The sequence below is a fragment of the Sparus aurata genome, chromosome 17 (genome assembly GCF_900880675.1).
Source record: "Sparus aurata chromosome 17, fSpaAur1.1, whole genome shotgun sequence".
In the NCBI taxonomy this organism is placed as follows: Eukaryota; Metazoa; Chordata; class Actinopteri; order Spariformes; family Sparidae; genus Sparus; species Sparus aurata.
Genome location: NC_044203.1, coordinates 4,682,659 through 4,703,209, shown reverse-complemented (window position 1 = coordinate 4,703,209; position 20,551 = coordinate 4,682,659). Strand labels below are relative to the sequence as shown.

At 41.2% G+C, this 20,551-nt stretch overlaps 1 protein-coding gene across 2 annotated transcripts; it reads right to left on the bottom strand.

The window, feature by feature from the left end:
- Positions 1-1,210: 1,210 nt before the first annotated feature.
- On the bottom strand, positions 1,211-20,382 carry kpna5 (karyopherin alpha 5 (importin alpha 6)). Of its 2 annotated transcripts, none has more exons than XM_030394086.1 (14): positions 20,232-20,382; positions 18,925-19,058; positions 14,940-15,041; positions 13,988-14,087; positions 13,361-13,455; positions 11,916-12,047; positions 11,144-11,232; positions 10,800-10,899; positions 10,338-10,501; positions 7,294-7,372; positions 7,050-7,175; positions 6,831-6,958; positions 5,699-5,877; positions 1,211-3,929 (listed from the first exon to the last, which is right to left on the bottom strand). In XM_030394086.1, exons 2-14 carry the CDS (start codon positions 19,051-19,053, stop codon positions 3,742-3,744), a joined length of 1,611 nt encoding a protein of 536 aa, XP_030249946.1. In that variant the 5' UTR covers positions 19,054-19,058; positions 20,232-20,382; the 3' UTR covers positions 1,211-3,741. The 2 variants fall into 2 exon arrangements, with proteins under 2 accessions (XP_030249946.1, XP_030249947.1); XM_030394087.1 differs by having other exon boundaries at positions 3,605-3,929; positions 20,192-20,366.
- Positions 20,383-20,551: the final 169 nt, after the last annotated feature.

The following is a 20,551-nucleotide window of genomic DNA, read 5'->3' as shown; positions in this document are numbered from 1 at the left end:
ATTAATACAGCTTAAATTGCATATTTTGTAGAAGATTTGTGTCAGAAATGTTTGGCCAGACAAGCACACAAGAGAGTCGCTATGGAAGCACAAAACACACACTCTTTAAACTGAAGTAAAAGTCATATTACAGACCCAAAGCTTATGCTAAACATTAAGAATAATACATTTAAATTCGAATGCTGTATGTTGAAGCGTGTTGGCCAGCAAGTGATGAGATGATGTGTTTCGGGCCATGAGCCCGAGGTAAATTTTCTAAATCACCACAAATGTTACCTGGTACAGTTATCAGTGCTGCTGCTACTGTTCACAACAACTCTGCCAATTTTCACATACAGTACACTTTCAATCAACTGAATTCTGGTTGTTCAAACCAATACTTGTTAAATTTACACTTTCAGATTCCACTGTCGACATCTTTCCGGAACTGCCAAAGTGTACAGCGACATATTCCGACCGGGCTGTTGGCAAAATGCCACTTATGTTCCTGTATACTTCAAAAAGAAGTACAACACACAGAGCTAACTGTGACTTTCACCAACACATTTCCCCAAAACAAAACACATGTGATGACGGAAGTGGTAAATGAACGTACCTTTCTAAGACCTAACTAAATGTAATTTAAGACCTACATGGACAACAAAATATGGACGTATTTTAGATTTTTTAAGACTTTTTAAGACCCCGTGGAAAACCTGTTAGAACTGACTACAGAGTCCGCATTAGAACCAGACCTTCGGGAGGAATAAACAACTAGAGTCACATCCAATTCTGCTCTGATCCCGAGCCATTTACTGATGGGAGGAGAGCTCAGGGATTACTTTATAACTTTTGGGATCAAAAAGTGGGTTGATTTAAGCAGGCGATCTGCGGAGGTAACCTCCATTGTCGGGTGTTCATGTTGGAGCTGGGGGAAAATGTACTTTACTTCATGAATGTAACGTTACAGAGAGGGGAGGGCAAAAAGAAGGCTGAACCAGAGTCTGTGGTAAGTGGGCGACTGAATTTAAAGAGGGTTGTCTGAATTTAACCACAAAGAAACACACATTCTCAGATGAGGTCATTTTTTAAAAGTTTACTTGTGTCAAGTTCACTGGCTTCCCTATGACGAGCTTATGAACCACACAGTTACCTCGAGGAAATTTGTTGATTTCTCTGGTTTGAACATACATTCAGCATTTATGATAATATAAGAACACAACTTAACATATAGCACGAAGGTTGAGTTTTAATGCAGAATTAATACATATTACACTTGGAAGCCATTCCTCTGCAGTCACCTGTGTTTGATTTCTTGCAACAGGAAAACCCAGTGTGTGTGGAGATGACCTGGACTGTACTTACAGTCCCAGCTTGAATAAATGTCAGTTACTTTGTGTCATCATTAGGATTGGGCTTGATAAACATAAAAAAAAGCACTAATAATTTGACATTATTATTACATTTATATTTCCTATTATTGGTGCATTTAACTAAATGCTCAAAGACAGTTTCATGTTGTTTGATTAAACTTCCGGTCAGAGCAGGGTCATGTGACACATTACTCAAACCTTTCATGTTACTTAACTAACCTGAAGTATGGAGTGCAAGCGGTTTCCCAAAACTGTCTGAGATGAGTGAGCTGGAGTTTACTGTGTGGTTGAGTTGAAGCCAATTTTAACTTTAATATTTTGAATTTATCAATTTATAAACTGCTGATGTGTTTTTAATAAAGATACAACAAAAACATGCATCTTGTATACTTGTCAAATGTATTGGAGTGAAAAGGTCTCAAAGATAAACAAGTACCTCGACTTTACTTCAGTATGATTTTGATGTATTTTATGTTACTCTGACAACCATGAAGCATTTTCAGTCATTTCAATTCAAGTGTAATGTGACTCATTCTGAGAACTTTCCTTAAGAGAAGACTAAAACGCAGTCATTCAACTCTGTATGGTTTGTATCAAACACATTAATTTATTCATTCTTGTTACACAATGTAAGTGTGTGTGTGTCCACACAGAAGAGCCAGGCATCACTTGCACTGTCAGACCTGTGCTCCAGTCAGTGTGAAGAACCAGAGACTGTGGCTGATTACAGTGATCTGCTCCTGTACACAGGCTGCTGGAGTTTCTAATGAAAGCCACAAGAACACAGCAAATTATTTCCCAAACAGGAGAAAAACAACCAAACACTACAAAACCTAAAAAACTAAATAGAATCATACAAACCAGAAATTTTACAAAACTATACATGATTTAATGTGCTTAATGTAATTTCTGCATTACAAGCATTTTTCATTTCATGTAAATTTGGATTTCCTGTTCAGTTCTCCACCGGTCACTCATGTACTCAAATACATGTATTGATCAACATCAAATCATGGTTCAGGGGTGCGAGTCAAAAGTCGGGAAACAAATCACTGAGCTTCCATTATAGACCTCAACCACTAAATCAAAACATGAAAAACAAAAATCAAGGCGTAAGAGACAAAACCTAAGAGGAGACAAACCTCCTCAAGATAAGAACAGTCACGAAGGAGAAGCAGGGAAGGACAGAAAATACTACAACTGCATCAGTCCAAAAACATAGTTGCATATCACACCTTCCCACAGCCAATTAAATACTTTCTTTACACTTTCTTACATGTATATATAATATACAAACCCCCTAGTCAGTCGACTAATCCCATGACATCAAGGAAATGATTGCAGACAGAAAAAATAATTTAAGATATATTTTGTTGCTAGTTAGAGAAACAACCTAGGAAAAAAGAAAAAAAATCTCATTACTAGCAAGATTGTTGCACACACTGCATCATGTAACATAGACGATTGCTGTCTAGCCGATACTGCTTTCCGAAATATAGAACATTTGAAAAAAGCAGCAAAAACACTAGGGAATAACCAACACTGTGACATCAAACCAACTTGGGCAAGTCGGCTGGTGACACGATCCAGGAAGCACTTGCCTTCAGTTAGAGAACAGAAAGAGGAGCTCCTCCACAGAGATCACAAATCAAATAAATAAAAGAGCCAGGTCTCCAGGCGCTCATCAAGTCCTCTTAAATGGACAGGAGATGAAGAAAAGCCCAGAGAGTATGTGCAGCTGCTTCAGACTTTAAGTATGGCAACACCAGGACGTACATTAGTACAGTATTTACATCCTCTCCTGCCTGCACACCTCACCCAGCTCAACTACTGCAGCCGCGTCTGAACACCAACCACGTTATTCAATATAGAATAAAAAAATTCATTTAGACATTTCTTTCCTTTCCTTCCATTTCTCTCTGAAGACTGAAGAGGTAGTTTCATATTGAAAGCAGAGTACAGATTGCAGACTTGGTAACACCAGTTTCTAATAGTGAGACAAATATCATTTGCATCATTTTAGAATGATAAAAATAGTCTCACTGGAAGTCGAAGGAACATTATACTGTGTCACTGAAGAAAACAACAAGAGTTCTTTCTTTAACATGAACTGACTGTCCGTGACCTAGACATCCAATCAGTGGGATGGAAAGCCCCGCTGTTCATGCTCCAACAGCATCAATGTGCCAAATGTGCTCCAACTTTTCTCTCTCCCCGTCTCTCCAGGGTCGGTGTTGCTGTGAGGAAAAAGTACAGGTGGAGGTTTGGGGCGGCGCTGATGGAGCTGGCCCAGCAGACATGAAATGAAAGTTTGCAGGCGAGCAGGCTGCTGTCTCTGGCAGAGTCTCAGAGACCAGGAAGAAGATGGGCTGTGGATGTAACGCGGGGGTTAAAGCTGGAACCCCTCCATGGGTCCTTCCTGTTGCTGGAAGACGAACTGGCCTTGACTCTGGTCCACCTGTGGAGCCAGGCTGGCATCCTCCTCTTCAACACCAAAGTAGTGTTCAATTAGGTCAAAGGCCTTCTGGTAGATCTCCTGGTTCTCATGGCTCTGCAGGAACTCAATCTTGTCCAGGCCTGAAAGGTGAAACACATGCACACAGCTCATTCTATTTCTACTACAAGTCATAGAACTAAACTGCAGAGTGACCCTGCGGTTACACTGAACACAAACACGGCTGCTGCAACTCTAGACCTTTTGAACAATAATTTGTCACCTAGCTATCACAGCCAACAACTTATTCAACACAGAATTCATAGGCTGGCTGTAAAGGACTGGGCATTAACTGAGCGTTAGTTTGGACTGGGTTGCAGCAGCTGTTCATCAGAGATGCATGTTAATATGCCCAAGCTTATTAAAATTTGCTTGAGTTGAGTTGATCTTGCTTGTACTATAAAACGTTATTTTAGTCTTGTGGCCAAAACCATCGATATGAAGCTAGATTCTAAAGCTTTTCTGTAAATACTTTTTCTAAAAATAGCAACTTCTTGTCAACCATAAATCAATCTGGTGCTGTTCTGGAGTTAATACAGTGATTCTCAAACTGTGTGGGGGGGGGGGGGGGGGGGGGGGCAGTGAGGTGTCAGGGGGGGCATGAGAGGCAGGGCGGGACGCAAAGGTCTATTTCCACTAGATACGTGGCCGCTGCGCCAGCGAACCGAGCAGACAGGAAGTCAAGCGCCAAAATAACAATAGTACATCCGGTTACTTTTCAAAATAAAACATTCCGTGTTGACACCAGCACACAAATCTCAAAAAAGAGACAAACACAAGCTCTTCTGCTAATCCTCCAGTCGGGAACTATGGAGCAGGAAATATGATGATGCCTACATAGCTCTTGGGTTTACCGTGAACACGCGGACAGCATGAAATCATTTTGACAATCAGGTGACTGTATGCAGAATGCTGAAACTCATACAGTGGTTTATACAGATAAATAAATATGATCAGATTCTCAATAGTATTTCAATTCAGGGGGGGGCGTGAAAAAATGTCTGTCCTCTAGGGGGGGCATGACAAAAAATTATTGAGAACCACTGAGTTAATCTATTTTAGTCACTGACTTTTTATGAACATACCATAGAATATTTCATTTAAAAAAGGTACAACATGCTTGTGTTGAATACTACGATGTGCCGATCATAGTTATTAAAAAGAAAAATCTGAACTCTGAATTAGCTCAGGAAATACAATCCCTGCCTATTGTTCATAAATCAGTCTTTGTGTAAAGTGTCCCCGTCCAGTCCCTCCCCCACTACCTCTGACGTCCGACTTTCCTCTTGCTTCTCCTCACATATTTTCAAATGTACCTGGCCCAGGTTCAAAATACTAGCTGCTCTTTTTATTTGTTTGGGGTTTTTTTTTTTTTTTTTTAGATTTTTTTGAGGCATAGACACCTTTATTTGACAGTGGATAGAACGGAAAGGGGAGGGAGAGACGGGGGGTGTGACATGCAGCACAGGTCCTCTGGTCGGATTCGAACCGAGGTCCACTGCGTTCGTGGCATGCGCTCTAACCACTCGACTACCTACGCACCCACCAGCTGCTCTTTAAACACAATTATTGGACATTAAGGTGTTCATACGATAACATAAGCTTCCTCTGTTAGTGGACTTCTTCACTATTATATGTTTTAACCGAATGGCAACAAGAAATGTATTAATTCAGGCTGATCTTATTATAAAGTCTGAATGTAATTGTGCAGAATCTTTGGCTCACAGAACCAGCAACACATATGTAAAGTCCCGTCACATCTGTCTGAGAAGTTAAATGGAGGTATTGGTGTGAGAGGCATCATTTGTACAGTGTTAGCATAATAGCTGTGTGTTGTGTTGCCGAGCTGTACCGTAAGCTTCTTCGATGAGAGCACAGTACGGGTTGATCCCCGTCCCATTCTGCTTGGCCTCCTGTTCTCCCAGCCTGAGGATGTTCTCTAGACCATTCAGAGACACCTGCACGATCTTTGAGTCCATCACGGTCAGAAGGTCACACATTGGTTTGATGGCATTCAGAGACACTAGGTATCTGCTCACACAGGGAAAGTAATATAGTATGTCAGTTTGTTTTAAATAAACTGCTTTTAAGCTTTTTAACTTTCAAACCTGACGGGGGACAACCCTGTTCAGTTTCAAAACATAGATCAAACTATTACCCCTGTTCCACTGGTTAAAAATCCCACTTAACCCACTAAGATCTGGCTTTAGTGCGCAATAGGAATGTGTAAACATCACACCCAGGTCCGCTGACTCTGCAGTAGACACAGGTTTTTAATCTCCTCAGCTCGGCTTTAATCTAAACGCAAGTATGGTGAACATGCCAAATTCCACCGCACGAAGGTGATGACATGTTATCAACATCTGGTGGTGGTGCTTAAATAAGGAAGGAATATGGGATGCGGTCTATTAAGGATGTTTTATCATGGGACACAGTGTTAGAGGTGGACTCCCGTTCATTCCTATGAAAACTGCTCAGTGGTATTTTGAAGCCAAAAAAGAGGGCTAAAAGTTGGAAGTGCAGCTCTTCCAGACTTTCCAAAGCTTTTAGATTGAATGGCTCAAATTATGACAGTGCAACAGGTCATTTTGCGGCGGCTGTAACACTCAAATAATTTATCCACCATTATCCACACTTCTTTCACAATGGGTCTATTGTTGTTTTCTCTTCTGTTACAACTGTTTCCGGTGCATTTTTGTCGTGAAACATGACGTGAGTGATGTACAATGAAATATTTCAGATAACAATCACAGACGGGCTGCCTTGCCTGTGGGAAGTGGGAATGGGGTCAAAAAGTGATTTTTTGCGAGTTGAACCATGTTTTAAAAAAGAAAACGGTGTAGACCCGCTAATCTGGTTGGAAAAGTGGTTTATGTCTGTGTTAGTGTCCACGGTATATGGTGGGGTATGGTCAAATTTTCTTTGTTCTCATACATTCAGGCCATTACAGGGGAAACCAGAGATTTCATGTCTGCTAAATGTACCTTATCTGTGCAGGAGTGCCCCCAGAGGTGGCGTTAGTGATGGCCCATGCCGCTTCCTTCCTTGTACGAAATTCTGCTTTCTGAAGGATCTCAATAAGTACTGGGAAGATGTTGGCATCAATCACATTCTACCAAGAGAAGAAATATTGTCAGTGAAACAGACAGAGAACAGCAGCCCGTGTCCAGATGACCCACTACACCCAGGGGAGCAGCCTGTACCTGGATCTGTGCCCTGTTTCCTGCTGTGATGTTGGACACAGTCCAGCATGCCTCCTTTTTGATGGACTCCTTCGGACTGCTGAGGAGGTGGAGTAAACATGGTAGTGCTGAACAGTTCAAGATTACCTGGGATGACAACCATAAAACCGCATATCAGATGACAAGATTCACATTTAATATACATGAGTCAATGAAGACACAATGTGAAGGAATCAGTTCCTACTGTGACGGAGTGAGCCCCTACCTGAGTCTGGATGTCATCTCCTGTTACGATGTTGCCCACCGCACGTAATGCAGGAGACACCACCTTATAGTCACTGTGCCTGAAAAAAAAAAAAAAAAACGTTCACACTTTTAAAATTTCATATAGGTGATAGTAAGAATTTGGTGCTTCAATTTCTTAGAATTGGACAGTTTTCCTGTCAAAACATCAAGATACTGTAACTGTTCAAATACAGATATTAAGTTTGTCCAGTGATGAACATCTTTATTATCTGTGCTCTACATGAATCTGTTCAAAACAGTGCAGACAATATTCAGGTTAAGGGACTTTCGATAGTAGAAACCAACCAACACAAACGATTCAACACCATTGCACTGTGGTCACAAGAAATACTTGTTTCTGATCAGATGAACACTCAACCTGGTGTATTTCACTTGAATGTCACTCTTCAGGCCATGTTAACTTTGCTGTCTGCCAGCTCTGTTGGAGACTTGGTCAATCAGGACTCACACAGAGCATCAATCTCTGCAGCTTTTTGTTAAATAAACCTAAACTTTTATATAAATCCTTCTTAAATAGTCTCTCTGTTCAACTCAAATTGACACCCTGGATTAGACATGTTGGCTAACTGCATATGACCTATATCAGGGCAGCCTCCTGACTTGGCAGTGGTGGCACATTAGAGGTGGGTGCAATTCATCGATGTGGCGATGCATCGCAATGCGTCACGTGACGATTTGGCATTGATTAATTAACACCAATGCTTTGCTGCAAGACCGGAACAAAAAACATGTAACCGGAACCTTAGAGCGTGTGCTGCCCGGGACTGTTTAGTGAGTGGGACCACAACAAACAGAGCAGTAACGTTAGTTTCGGTTAGTGGTGCGCACTATGGAGCCGCACTGCAAAGTCCCTCACCGATGAGTGTGAGTGCCACTCTGCTCTACTGTGTTTGTGTTGTGTTCACCTCACTGTACTGAAGCTCCAGACTGAATAAGTTCACATGGATTAGAGTTCTCCGTCGCTATGACGGATTTCAAACTTCACAGAGGCGACTTATGAGATCAATGTAGATCGGAGGAGAACAACCAGAGACGTTCTACTATTGTAGAGACAGATCACTCTGATCATTTTGAATGGGGAAATCTGCGACGCCAAAGATGGCGCATATCCCGCCCCTTTCACCAACAGCCAATCACCTGCGTTGTCACAGCCGAACCGGGAAAATTATAGCCCAATCATGTTGTTTCACCAGCGCATGCGCACAAGTAGTTTTTACGACAGAGAGGGTTAGGGACTTTTGTTAGGGACTTTGTCTTAAATCTTTATCTAATTTATAGAGTGAATGATAAGAAATGATGTATTAGACAATATCTGGTCCATTCATCAATGGTCAGGTAGAGTAGAGCCAGGGCACAGCAGTCGGCACAGATTCAGCCGTACGATGAACGTCGGTGTCGTAAATCCGCGGGCATGCGCAGTGGAGGAAAAGAGTGTTTTAAACAAAATTTCTACGGTAAAGTCGATGTTTTTTGGTTTTTATTTGTATTTTATTTCACTGGCGAGCATGTCTGTATGTTTTTCCCGACCTGCTATCACGTTAAAGGGTGGATTTGACCATGCCTCCGTTCATTTAGAGAGGGGTCTGGTCTCTTTGGGCTTTTCGAAGCGTTGCCAAGATGGCCGCCGAGTGGCATGACTTGCCTAGAAGGATTTTGGAACAACTGTTGGCTGATCTTTATTGACAGATTGTCACACTCTGCAGCCAATGGTATTGTTGACAGCGTGTGCGCGCCTGACCGATGACAGTGTAGTGACCCACACAGGGCGGGATCTAAACACGGAGCGGCGCTAAAGTTTAGCTGCTTAGCTAGCAAGGAGTCGTCGCGCTGCCACGTTACCAATTAGCTTTTTGAGTGAGAACTCGTCTGACATGGAGAGTCTCCTGTTGTGTGCTACATGTGTGAAATAACAACTATAGTCTGGACCTGGACAGTGTATCTGTGTAAACGGCTTCATTCAGCGTCTCTCCCTACCCTCTGGCACCATGAGTTACCATGGTTACAGGAACGCCCTGAAACTTTATTATGATCAATAAGAAGTTTTTGGTTAGTTTGACTGTACAAAATTATGAATGTAGCCTGATTGTAGCTCAATGCTGAAATCTTGTATTATAACATATAGAACAAATGTAAAGCCTCAGAGCTTCTTTGATTATTAGTATGTTAGTGATGACAGAAATATTATAATAATTTATGATAATGATGAGAAGAAGAAGTAGAAAAATAGCGTACTGAAAAGTTCTGTAGATGGTTGATTAATTGAAAGAGTAAAACTTGAGAGAAGCTTAGCAAAAAAAAGGCACAGTTTGATTTCATAGATTGAAAATTACACTGAAAAGACAAAAAACATTTTAAGTGTGAAAAGAACAGCTGTTCAGATCATCCTCCTGTAAAACACTGTTGGTCGAATATTTAAACTTGATGTCTGCATTAAAAATTGCACTTTTAAGATGAGGATGATGACCATTTTATCATCAACATCTTGTTTCTGCCCTTTTTATTCACCCAGGCATGTTTGTAGCATGAGGAGTCACAAACAGAGATTTTGTGATGCAACCCTGTGTTGTATGATGACAAATAAAAAACAATGAGCCTTGAAAATGATAATGGCAGACCATGGTGGTCCAAGGGAAATGTATAACCAGTTAATGGTTTGATACAAGAAGATGCAAAGTCTGCATGACCCGTACAGCCACTATAGGCACATCTGTATAATACAACAGAATTGTCTTTTAAATAATCTCAGGTTAAATCACCATTCCCCATCAGTCTGAAAGTTACAACCGCAGCACTAACACTCTACTTACTCACACACTGTCTACTAAAACACAGCTTTCCTTTTTTCCTTCTTCTGAAATGTTATTTTAACGGGACATTGTCATGTATTGTCACACGCATGTCAGCCTCACATTTTCAGTCCCCTTGGCCAGTCTGTCTTCTAATTAAATCAGGAAGTGACATATGATGCATCTCCCCAATAATTTGGACCAGGCAGTTACTTACATGAGCAGCTCCACTAGTCTGCGGCAGACCCCCGAATCAATGACTGTCTGGATCTTTTCATTAGGGCCGTCAGATAGGTAGGACAGAGCCCAGCAAGCATCAGCCAGAACATCTGGATCACTGCTGAACAGAAGTCTGGACAGCACACTGAGACAAGGAGACACCTAGTGCACACCAGAGACAAGGACAGCAATAGGGACAGTTGAATATCAGAGCTGGATGAACACCCAGAAAGAAGGCAGACAGGTTCCAGCTTTCAAATTTACTTAGAAGACTAGACTATTGATCACATACAATAACACAATGTACAGCCTAGTACACTTGGTTCTCTGCATTAAACCCACACAAGCGAGTGGGTGCATGTATGTGCTAACCCACAATGAAGGGCCCTGCTGCAGCCAGGATTCAACACAAGACCTTCTTGCTGTGAGTCCCCCTGCTGCTTTTGACATGTACACTCACCTTGGCGAAATCTGGTGGTGGGTTTTTCCCTCTGCAGAGGTTGGACAGGGCCCAGACTGCATTGCGGGTTGTTGTGAGACGGTTTGACTTAGCAAGTAGCCTGAACATGACAGCACAGCATTCAGTTTTTATCACACAATATTTGACAAATTCAGGCAGAGAGAGAGAGAGAGAGAGAGAGAGAGAGAGAGAGAGAGAGAGAGAGAGAGAGAGAGAGAGAGAGAGAGAGAGAGAGAGAGAGAGAGAGAGAGAGAGAGAGAGAGAGAGAGAGAGAGAGAGAGAGAGAGAGAGAGAGGAGAGAGAGAGAGAGAGATAGAGAGAGAGAGAGAGAGAGAGAGACTTACTGTTGAAGAGAAGGCAGGATGCCACAGTTCAGCACATAGTCTCTGCACTCAGCATTATCTCCTGCTATGTTCCCCAAAGCCCATACTGCCTGGAACATTTCACAAACAAGTAATTACACACCTGGTGTATAAATACTACATGTAGTAATTTATATATACATACACATATATACACAGAGCAGCAGAGTCAATAGATTCCTTATCTTACAGCTCTGGTGCTGCAGATAGATACATGTTTTGTTTTAAAAAGATCTTTGACTACAACTTTTATTTCGTAGTCTGACTGTTGGACAGACTTTCTGACTACAAGGGGAATTTAAATGATGAAAAAAGTAGCATGGTGGGGTGGTTAATTATTAAATCCCCAGTGAAGTTTACTGTTTCAGTACACTGAAGTAAGTTTTGATGATTAGGTTTATTGCAGACTGTGAAATATCCTGCCTCCGTTGCGTATGTATCTTTGTCACAAGAGTGTATGTATCTTTGACCTCAGTTTCTGCACAATGTCTGTGACGGTTTACTTTGTACTGGACCGTAAGATGCAGTCACAAAACTGTACAGGTGTGTAGCTGAGATCAAAATCAAGGTAGAGTTTCGAAGACAATTGTGTAATAATGCAGTCATCATGAGTCAAAACACAACATGTTGACTGTGTTGCAGCTGGTAATAGTAATCTTGCCTTCTGAGGCCTGAACTTACTGAAATGGCACTGCTTTATGGCCTATAATGGCACTTGAGCCCATTTTTAACATCTTGTCTTGTAGACTCTCACCTGTTCCTGGACATCCTCATACTCAGAGTTCAGCAGCTCAATGAAAATGGGAACCGCTCCTGTTTCAATCACTACCTTGGTGTGCAGAAAAGTTCCAGAGGCTATGTTGGTTAGAGCCCAGGCTGCCTCAAACTGTTGGAAACACAAAATACACACAAAAATGACATTTCAGTTGATACACAGTGTGACAGTACCACCCACCAAGCTAAAAAGGTAATCTTTCCTCTTCAATCATTTACTATATGATTTATTATAAAGGGATCAAGCAGCATAGATCATGTTAGGATTAAAGTGACAATTCAGAGAAATTCAAAACATTATTAAACATTATTATGTGCCCAGTTATTCTAAACAGGAACATTTTAGATCAGAGGTCACTACAAGGCAGACAGTGGTCTGGGTCCACACCTAGCCGGCATCCTATCTAGACCCAATCATTGAGTTTCTATTTGCAGCCTTTACGGCGCTTATTTAGTGGTCCTGTGACAGGCAAATTGTGCTTGTTACAAATCATCACGTCTGCTGCTACTCAGCCAATCAAATCTGTGCATTCTGACAAGCAGGGCAACTGTAACTACGTGTGACTGCGCTGCGTACACACCCCTTTTTACTGGTTACTTAACACGTCAATCGGCTAAAATAGGTGATTGACTCTACCAACATTGCCAGAAGCCTTTTCTGATTAGTTTTTTCTTGTGTGTCACATTTGTCATCATGAACGCACCGGAACAACAAGGAAATCTAGAAAGCAGCAGATCACATACCTCATCAGACTACATCCTGAAAACATTAAACTTGATTTATTAAGTCTTCATCAATAATATTCTCAATGAGTCATCCTCTGTGATCAAGCTTTTTCCTCATCTCTGTTGAGAGCTGCATGTTTGCGGGCAGCTGACACAGCTCTGAACTTCAGTCTCTCTTTCAAACTCCGACTGAAAGATGTTCATCTTCAATAAACATCATAGAACCGCGCCTGAAAGGGCGAGTAAATTAGTTCCCCCGGAAGTTGTGTTGACGTCAGACCTGTTAGGAGCTGCAGGCGATATATACCTGTGACTTTCAGAGTCAACTGACCTGGGAGTAAGTACTCATGAACACATTCACATTGAAGAACAAAGCCACATGTTTGCAGTTGTAGATAAAAACCTTGCCATCACCGAAATACAAATATCGAACCATGAAATAAAAACACTGAATTTAATATTACAGCCAGTAAAAAGCACAATTAAAAATAGGAGACTTTCAAATCACTATAAATGGAGTAATAACATATTTTGATTTTTTTCATATGTCTGCAATAAATATCAACAATTTATCGTCAAAAAGGTTTTAAGGAAACCTTCTCCTTTTCAGAAGCTACATTTAGCATGACCTGTCACTCCATCATTTGTACAGGACCAAATAACTTGTCAATGTGACAGACACTACCAGAAATATCTCACCTGCAGTGTGCAGTTTTCACTTCGCTTTAGAAACTCCACAAAACGATTCACGACACCGGGAGTGGAAATAACCTCATCTATGGGCGGGTTCGGCTCTGCGACAAAGAACAGAGCAGAACTCATCTCTCATTGAATTTAACCTGGTTCAAAGCATGAAAGGGATTTAAAGGTTCCGATCAACTAATAAGCACACTGACATTAGAAGCCAGTTTACCTTTGTATTCATGAAATTGTATAATAAAGGTAACTTGTAACTGACACAAACCATTACAGTGAAGTGATTCCACTTGCCCACCCAGGCGAACCTTCCTTAACAGTGTCCAATCACTTGCACCCAAACTGAGTGTGTTCCTCAAATCAAGATATCCTGATTAAAATTTATTGTTAATGGTTTTAAATAACAGTTCAATCTCAAGTGGTGCTTTTAAAGAAATCATCCACAGATGTGACTAGTTTCAGAGGTTGGCAATATTTTGGTTAAATTGCTATAGGGTCATTTCATGTCAACTTTTTCCAGTTCATCATGGCATGGACTTTCTTGAATAGGAATCATAAAGAGAAATTAATTCTTAATTTCTTTTCCAATAACTCATGTAAATATTTGAATTCTCAGGATGCAACACAAACCTTTGGAGAGTAATTTCCTAAACTTCTGTGTAGCAATGAGCTGCTGGTCTGGGTCCTCAGAGAAGATCATCTGAATCATGTCTGGGGTTATGACCCCATCCTGCACAAATGTCAACATTAGAAAAATATGTAAAGTTACAATAATCATGTACAGATCCTAGCCAGTCATATTCATAAAAAACAAGTGACCGTAGACCACCCCTCTGGACCGGTGGTCTACGGGGAAGCGAGTTTAGCGTATTAGGGAGGTGTGTTGAGTCTAATGACAGAGTTTGCCTTGTCATGAAGGAGGCTCTCTTTTGTTGCTGTTTATGTTGCAGTAGTCAATATTGAAATAAACTGTACATACTGAGAAAATATACTAAAATATATAATATACTGCCTAAATATATTAACTTTACACAATTAGTCATTTTCTGTGAGCTTTCCTTCGTTATTTGCAGTGATAGTGTTGCTTTTTGCTGCAATAGGCCTTTTTTCTGTTATCTATTGAAAATACTTGTTGTTTCTTTGCATTCTGTGTGGAAGACAAGTCAAATGACGCCCCAAGAATTTCACAAAACATTCGGGTTTTAGGTTTGGCTGAGCCAGCTCACACAGAGACAGTCTAGCTGTGTCAAACTAACTTCATAGCACAGGGCTCTGGCCAGAGAAGTACATTCAAAATGACAGCGACATTGACATTGCTTGCAGTCCAAATGAAAAAAAAAAAAAAAAAAAAAAAAAGGTTTTCAGACGTATTTTCTGATGCTTTGAGCAGCAGAGGCCGAGTCCCATCTAGTTCCACTATTAATGACCTCTACAGCTGAGCCCTCCAAAAATTGGGAACCTGTACCAAAACAATCTAGATGGATATATATAGCACTACAGGTAAGAGGGAAAAATGCTTTGTTTTGATTCTAGGGTGAAAGGTCCCTTTAATTAAAGAGCAAAACAGTAAACCAACACTTACACCTGCAACAGGTACTGTGGAGCTGATGTCTGGATCCTGGATTGGACATTCCAGCATTGATTCATCACTTGAAGGTACACATACATTTCTCCTCTTGAACAGCTGTGGGCAGAGACGCATATGATTTACCTACTCTTTAGATTTTTAACACTAAACTGATTATGGAAGCTAGCACACCAGCACATATGACAAAAATGCAGGTTTTACAGTAACTGAGCATTTAATGACTTAAACAATGAAAACATTAGGTGAAGCATTGTAAGACCTTTTTACTGACTCCAGACACTTGGTTAAATAAACAGGTAGTTACATCTTAATAGCAGGCAGTCAAATTCATTGATGTAGCTTTCCAAATGATTGGAAGAAGCAGATACCTAAGATTTACTCCTAATACAGACTGAGAGTCATTTCGTTTTTTTTTTATGGTTCTTCGATTAAGTGCCTAAAATTAGGTCTGTGTTAATACACAAGCTGAAAAAATGTTGATACTGCAAGTCAGTAAATACTCCATGTTTGAATTATAATGCGCTGACATGTGTTAAAAACGGGGGTTGCTAACAAATTTAGTTAGACTCTTAGTTGTGGTGACGTTTAAGTCATGTGATCGTGATGTTGTCTGTTTAGATATATAAACTTTATTGATCCTAGAGTTGCACGATACCAAATCCTAACGGTTCCTACTATACTAGAAATTCTACACGACGGTACTACCGTGGATTACTATACTACCGGTGCCAGTTTCCGCTACATAGCGGCCGCCTCTACTCTCCTCCCGGCTTCTCACTGCATGCTACTCCCTTGTAAACAAACCCACATGCAACTACTGCAACCGAACTACACAGCTACTAAATGATTGGCTGTTTGCCTGTTACTGGTGATGTCCGGGGATATGATAGGCTGTTTCCGCACGCTGGGTCCGCCCGTCTGTTAGCTGATTGGCTGTTCAAGAAGAACGAATTCCATGAAGACAGCTCCGCTTCGACAGAAATTCACTTCAAAACAAACAGCAAGCTAAAGTTCTGTCTCGCCCAGACGCCCGCACGGCTTACAGTCACTAACACGAGACAACACTCACCATGGCAGAAGCACCGGGCCCGAGCGGCGAGTCTGCCGCGGCGGCGTCGTCGTCAGCGGCACAACTAATTTTGCTCAAAAAGCCAAACTCCAAAAGTCACATTTGTAACTATTTTAGCTTTAAACAAGGCACAGACGGTAAAGCAAAAGACGAGGCCGTCCGCTGTGCAGGCGCTGCCACCAAGCTGTAGGAGCCAAAGGAGGGAACACATCCAACCTCATAAAACACCTGCAGTGTCGTCACCCAGATTTATATGTCGAATACCAGGTTAGTATGCCCTGTTTATTTTCTCATTGGCTAATATTAGGCTATATGCTCCGTGTACAGGCTGAGGAATGAAGAGGTAAAGGATGTCAAAGTATAAAGCGCCTAGAAAATGCATAAAAATATAGTTTTCACAGGGAATCAGCTCCTGTTTATTGTATTTTGTCCTCTATGGTTTATTATGTTGGAGAAGAAGCATTATTGTCAAATAGATTGTTTTAAAAGACAGTGGATTTGTTATCCTAAGTTGATTATTTATATTAGTTAAACATAAATATTGTGCAAAGGAAACCGAATGATTATGATTTCAACCATATAAATTCTAACTTCATTTATTTGTTTTTTATTGCTTATATGCTTTTATTCATGAACTAAAACCATTAGGACCATTAGGCTAATACATGTTATGTATTTCCCACTCCTTATTTCAGAGAGAGCCATCCAACCCAAAAGGGAAGCAACCCATGGCCAAGACCATACCTTCTTTTTTTTTTCCAATTTTAACTTTTTAATAAATGTTATTCATAAAAATATTTGTTTCAGTCTAATTCCTGCTTCACCAGTATTATGTTTATCATGCACCAAACAACATTATAAGTAATTAATAAGTATTTATTTATAACTTATACAAATACATTGCAGTTCATGAAAATAATAATGATAAAAAAAGGCTGCAGTATCGAGATAATACCCAGAACCGTGATACTTTGTCTGGTATAGTATCGTGGTTACTCATTTTGGTATCGCGACAACTCTAATTGATCCCAAGCAGGGAAATTGCAGTAGCCTAACATTAGCTTTTTACTGCCACACATTTAATTTACACTTCAAAAATCACAAAGTGGTGTTCACCTGTGGAGATTATCTGGATGAACAGAACATGTAAGTGTCATAAACTTGTGTTTGACACAGACATTATTTTCTGCAATAATCCAAAATATCACAGAAGAACCAGAGCCATGCTGACTTCAGGGTGTCTTCCTTACACCACTCTATTACCAGATATGAAATGCTCCAAATCTGGACCCACTGTTGATGTTTTGAGACACTAGATTAAATGGTGAGCCACTAGAGAGCCGAAGTCATGACCCTTCTGGTTTTCCGGATTGGAAAAAATCTTCATGGTAGTTAATGGAGCATAACAAATAAATAGTCCTTTTTAGACAGGACAACAAGTCGCTAACTTGCCCGTTTTGGCGGCTCGGTCCGCGGTTTTAGACAGAGGCCGGCAAATTGGGGGTCTGTTTTGGTCCGCCGATTTGCCTTCTCAGAGGGTACACTTATTTCCGCCTCGTAGCTATCTAAAAACGAGGCAGCAATGTGCCGGCCCCTAAGTGAGGTGGGCGGAGGTGTCAATGACCTGCACTGTAGTGCGACCCACAGCCGGATAGTTTTAAAACCAGGACGCAGCGGATCACAACATTCAGTCCAACACTCCATCCGCGGACATTAACGTCCGTGTAAAGCAAATTCAGCCATTTTCTTCTAAACACATTAAAAAGGTCATAAATGTATTTCCTTAAAATATGTAAAAAGCCATTCACCATTTAGAATTTAATTTTGGAGCTAGGCTCACAAACTGTCCCCGGCTTGCATCCTCCCATCTCACCGACAGCGCTGTAGCTGTTTGGTTGTGTTAGCTTGTTGTTGTGTCGGCAAGCTAAGAACGGTCGCTACTTTCAAATTAAAAGCCCCCCCGCTAAGAACCCAGTTCTAAACTCCAATGGGGTGCAATGTAAAGCTATTATTTTGAAGTCAAATTCGTTTTCATTGTTCACCGCCCAACTTCGAGCTTCACGTCACGTCACATGTTTACGCCTACCTCAGAGGCGGCTTTTGGAAAAGAAGGAATATTATGCCTCCGTTTTAGAAAGACAGGCCGGCACATTGCCGTCCTTACCTTGGACCAAATGTGCCGCCTTTTCTATCTAAAAAGGGCTAATGTTTGATCCCGCTTGAAATTTGTTATGAATCACACATATGATGTTTGTGTATTTAAAAGATAATTTTCCAAGTCAATAAAGTGTCAGTTTGTTGTAATTACAGTAAGACCTCATGTACTTTTGCGTTAAAGCGCTCAGTGAACTACATCGTCACATCAACACGTCACCAACACCAAAATGGAGCCAGCTGGGCTCAGAAAAGGTCACAAAAAAGATGATCACAAAGACTGCTCATATTGTCAACTGCAGTTCTGTGAAGGAGAGCTGGTTCTGGTTCAGTTCTGTGAGCTGCTAATATACAGGAGCAGCTCTACAATGTTTAAGTTACGGGTTTTGGTGAGCGTTCACTGAGGCGATGTCACTAACAAGACTGTTGGCTGAGAAGTCTTTATAATGACGCATTTTCACAGTCTGATATTTCACTAGTTTGACAAACATCATATGTGTGATTCACGACACAATTCACAAAGGATCAATTAATTATTTGTCTCTCTGCGTTCACTACCAGACAAGGTTTTTCTTAAATAAGGTCCCATGAGGGAACCTGAAGGGGCAGGACTTCAGCTCTCTATATGGGTGTTTTAGGGATGCAATAACAAAAGCAGGAATTCTATCTTCCATTGTAACCAATTTTTTTTATCTTTACTAATTAAACTTTAAATATAAAAATAAAAAATCATATTAATGAAGAGAAAGTGTTTACCTGCTCCTCTCTCTTCTGTTTGCGGAGCTGAATTCCTTCCTCCTCTCTCCTTCGACGCATCTCCTGAGGATTCAACGCTTTGTTCTTATAGCTCTTCATCCTGTAGTTGTCTTTCCCTGGACTCGCCATCGTTTCTGAAAAGACAAAGTAAATGCAGGCAATTTAGACCAAGGTTGGTTTGTCAATTATCAGACAATCACTGGAGCCAGTCCAGAGGAAATTTAATTTGCAGAGAAGCAAATATGTTGACTTCTAACAACAGATAAACTGCACATCTGTGTGGCTGGGAAGAACAGCAGGTATTACACAGAATGTGATGGTGGATAATATGAGATATTGCACCGTGACAGTATGACACGATCAGTAAAAAAAAAAAATGGTGTGCACCCTATTGACGCTATGAGTATTTATATCTAATTTCTATTTTCTATTATAAATCAGGATAGAATATAGAACGTCAACGTTTATTATCTAAATTAATGAACAACAGGACTAGGCCCAAGATGGATCCCTGTGGCACTCCTTTGGTCACTGGCCCGTTTTTGTCTGATAAACAGCTCGGGGACCAATTAACGCTGACTGATTATCATCGAGAAATAAAGAGGATCAATCTCACAGTAAGATCAAGATTTAGTGCTTAACATGATCTAAATCAGCAATAAATGCCCTCAAACACAGCTAGTTAGGAGCAGAGATAACCCATTGCTCTGTTTTGTCCATCATAACGTCATTCTGGCGGGTTCTGACCAGCGGCACAGCTTGGAAACTGTTCGACAGATAATGAAGTCAACCCCTCTGAGCTATGAGGAGTTGTTCGGGTTGTAGACGACGGCAGGCGGCTAAGGATGTGCTCTTAAACATGTCTGGTCTGTGTTGAGCAGCTTGACAGCAGTCATCTCAGTGTCGATGGCTCAAACTAACCCGAGCTAACAGTCTCTAAGCTGGGGCGGTCCCAGCTAACACAGTAGCTCACCATCAACAACACACATATCAGGATCACAGCCCGCCTGCTTAGGTCACACGTTCAAACACATCATGGCCTCGGCCTAAACTCTCCAAATGAAGACTGAATGCACATAGCTGACAGACTATCGACCAAACAGCTCCTTGCTTTTTTAGAGTTTAAATAAAACCTCTGAATGTGCTGGAGCTATCCCTGGTAACTAGCTTCACGGCTAGCTCCGCGGCTAACACGGGGACACGTCGGGTATCTGAGCTGTATTCGGTTATACTGACAACACTGTCCGTCCCTATAAAACCTCCTCACATCACAGATTGTTCACCACCGATGCTCAGCTGGGTCGTACCTCAAAATGCGCACTGCTGCAACCTTTGGTGCTCTCCCTCTCTTTCAGGCAAAATGGCGTCCTATAGAAACTTTCCAAGGCAGGAAACCCTTCACGTCAACATCTGACGTCACTTCCTTCAGCTGTCTTCTTCTTCTTCTTCTTCTTCTTCTTCTTCTTCTTCTTCTTCTTCTTCTTCTTCTTCTCCTGTACCCGCTTATATGTCTATGGCTTCACCTACTGCATACCGCCCCCTAGTGCACAACAGTGTGCTCCATCCTGTACAGCAGGGGTCACCAACCTTTGTCAAACTTAGAGCTACTTCATGGGTACTGAGTCAT

Excerpts from the sequence above, each read along its gene's own strand:
- kpna5 (XM_030394086.1), bottom strand. The coding sequence starts at position 19,053 with ATGGCGAGTCCAGGGAAAGACAACTACAGGATGAAGAGCTATAAGAAC. Across the intron at positions 14,088-14,939 it reads CCACAGTACCTGTTGCAGGT|GATGGGGTCATAACCCCAGA; the intron begins GTAAGTGTTGGT and ends ACATTTGTGCAG. Across the intron at positions 6,959-7,049 it reads GAAACAGGGCACAGATCCAG|AATGTGATTGATGCCAACAT; the intron begins GTACAGGCTGCT and ends TTCTCTTGGTAG.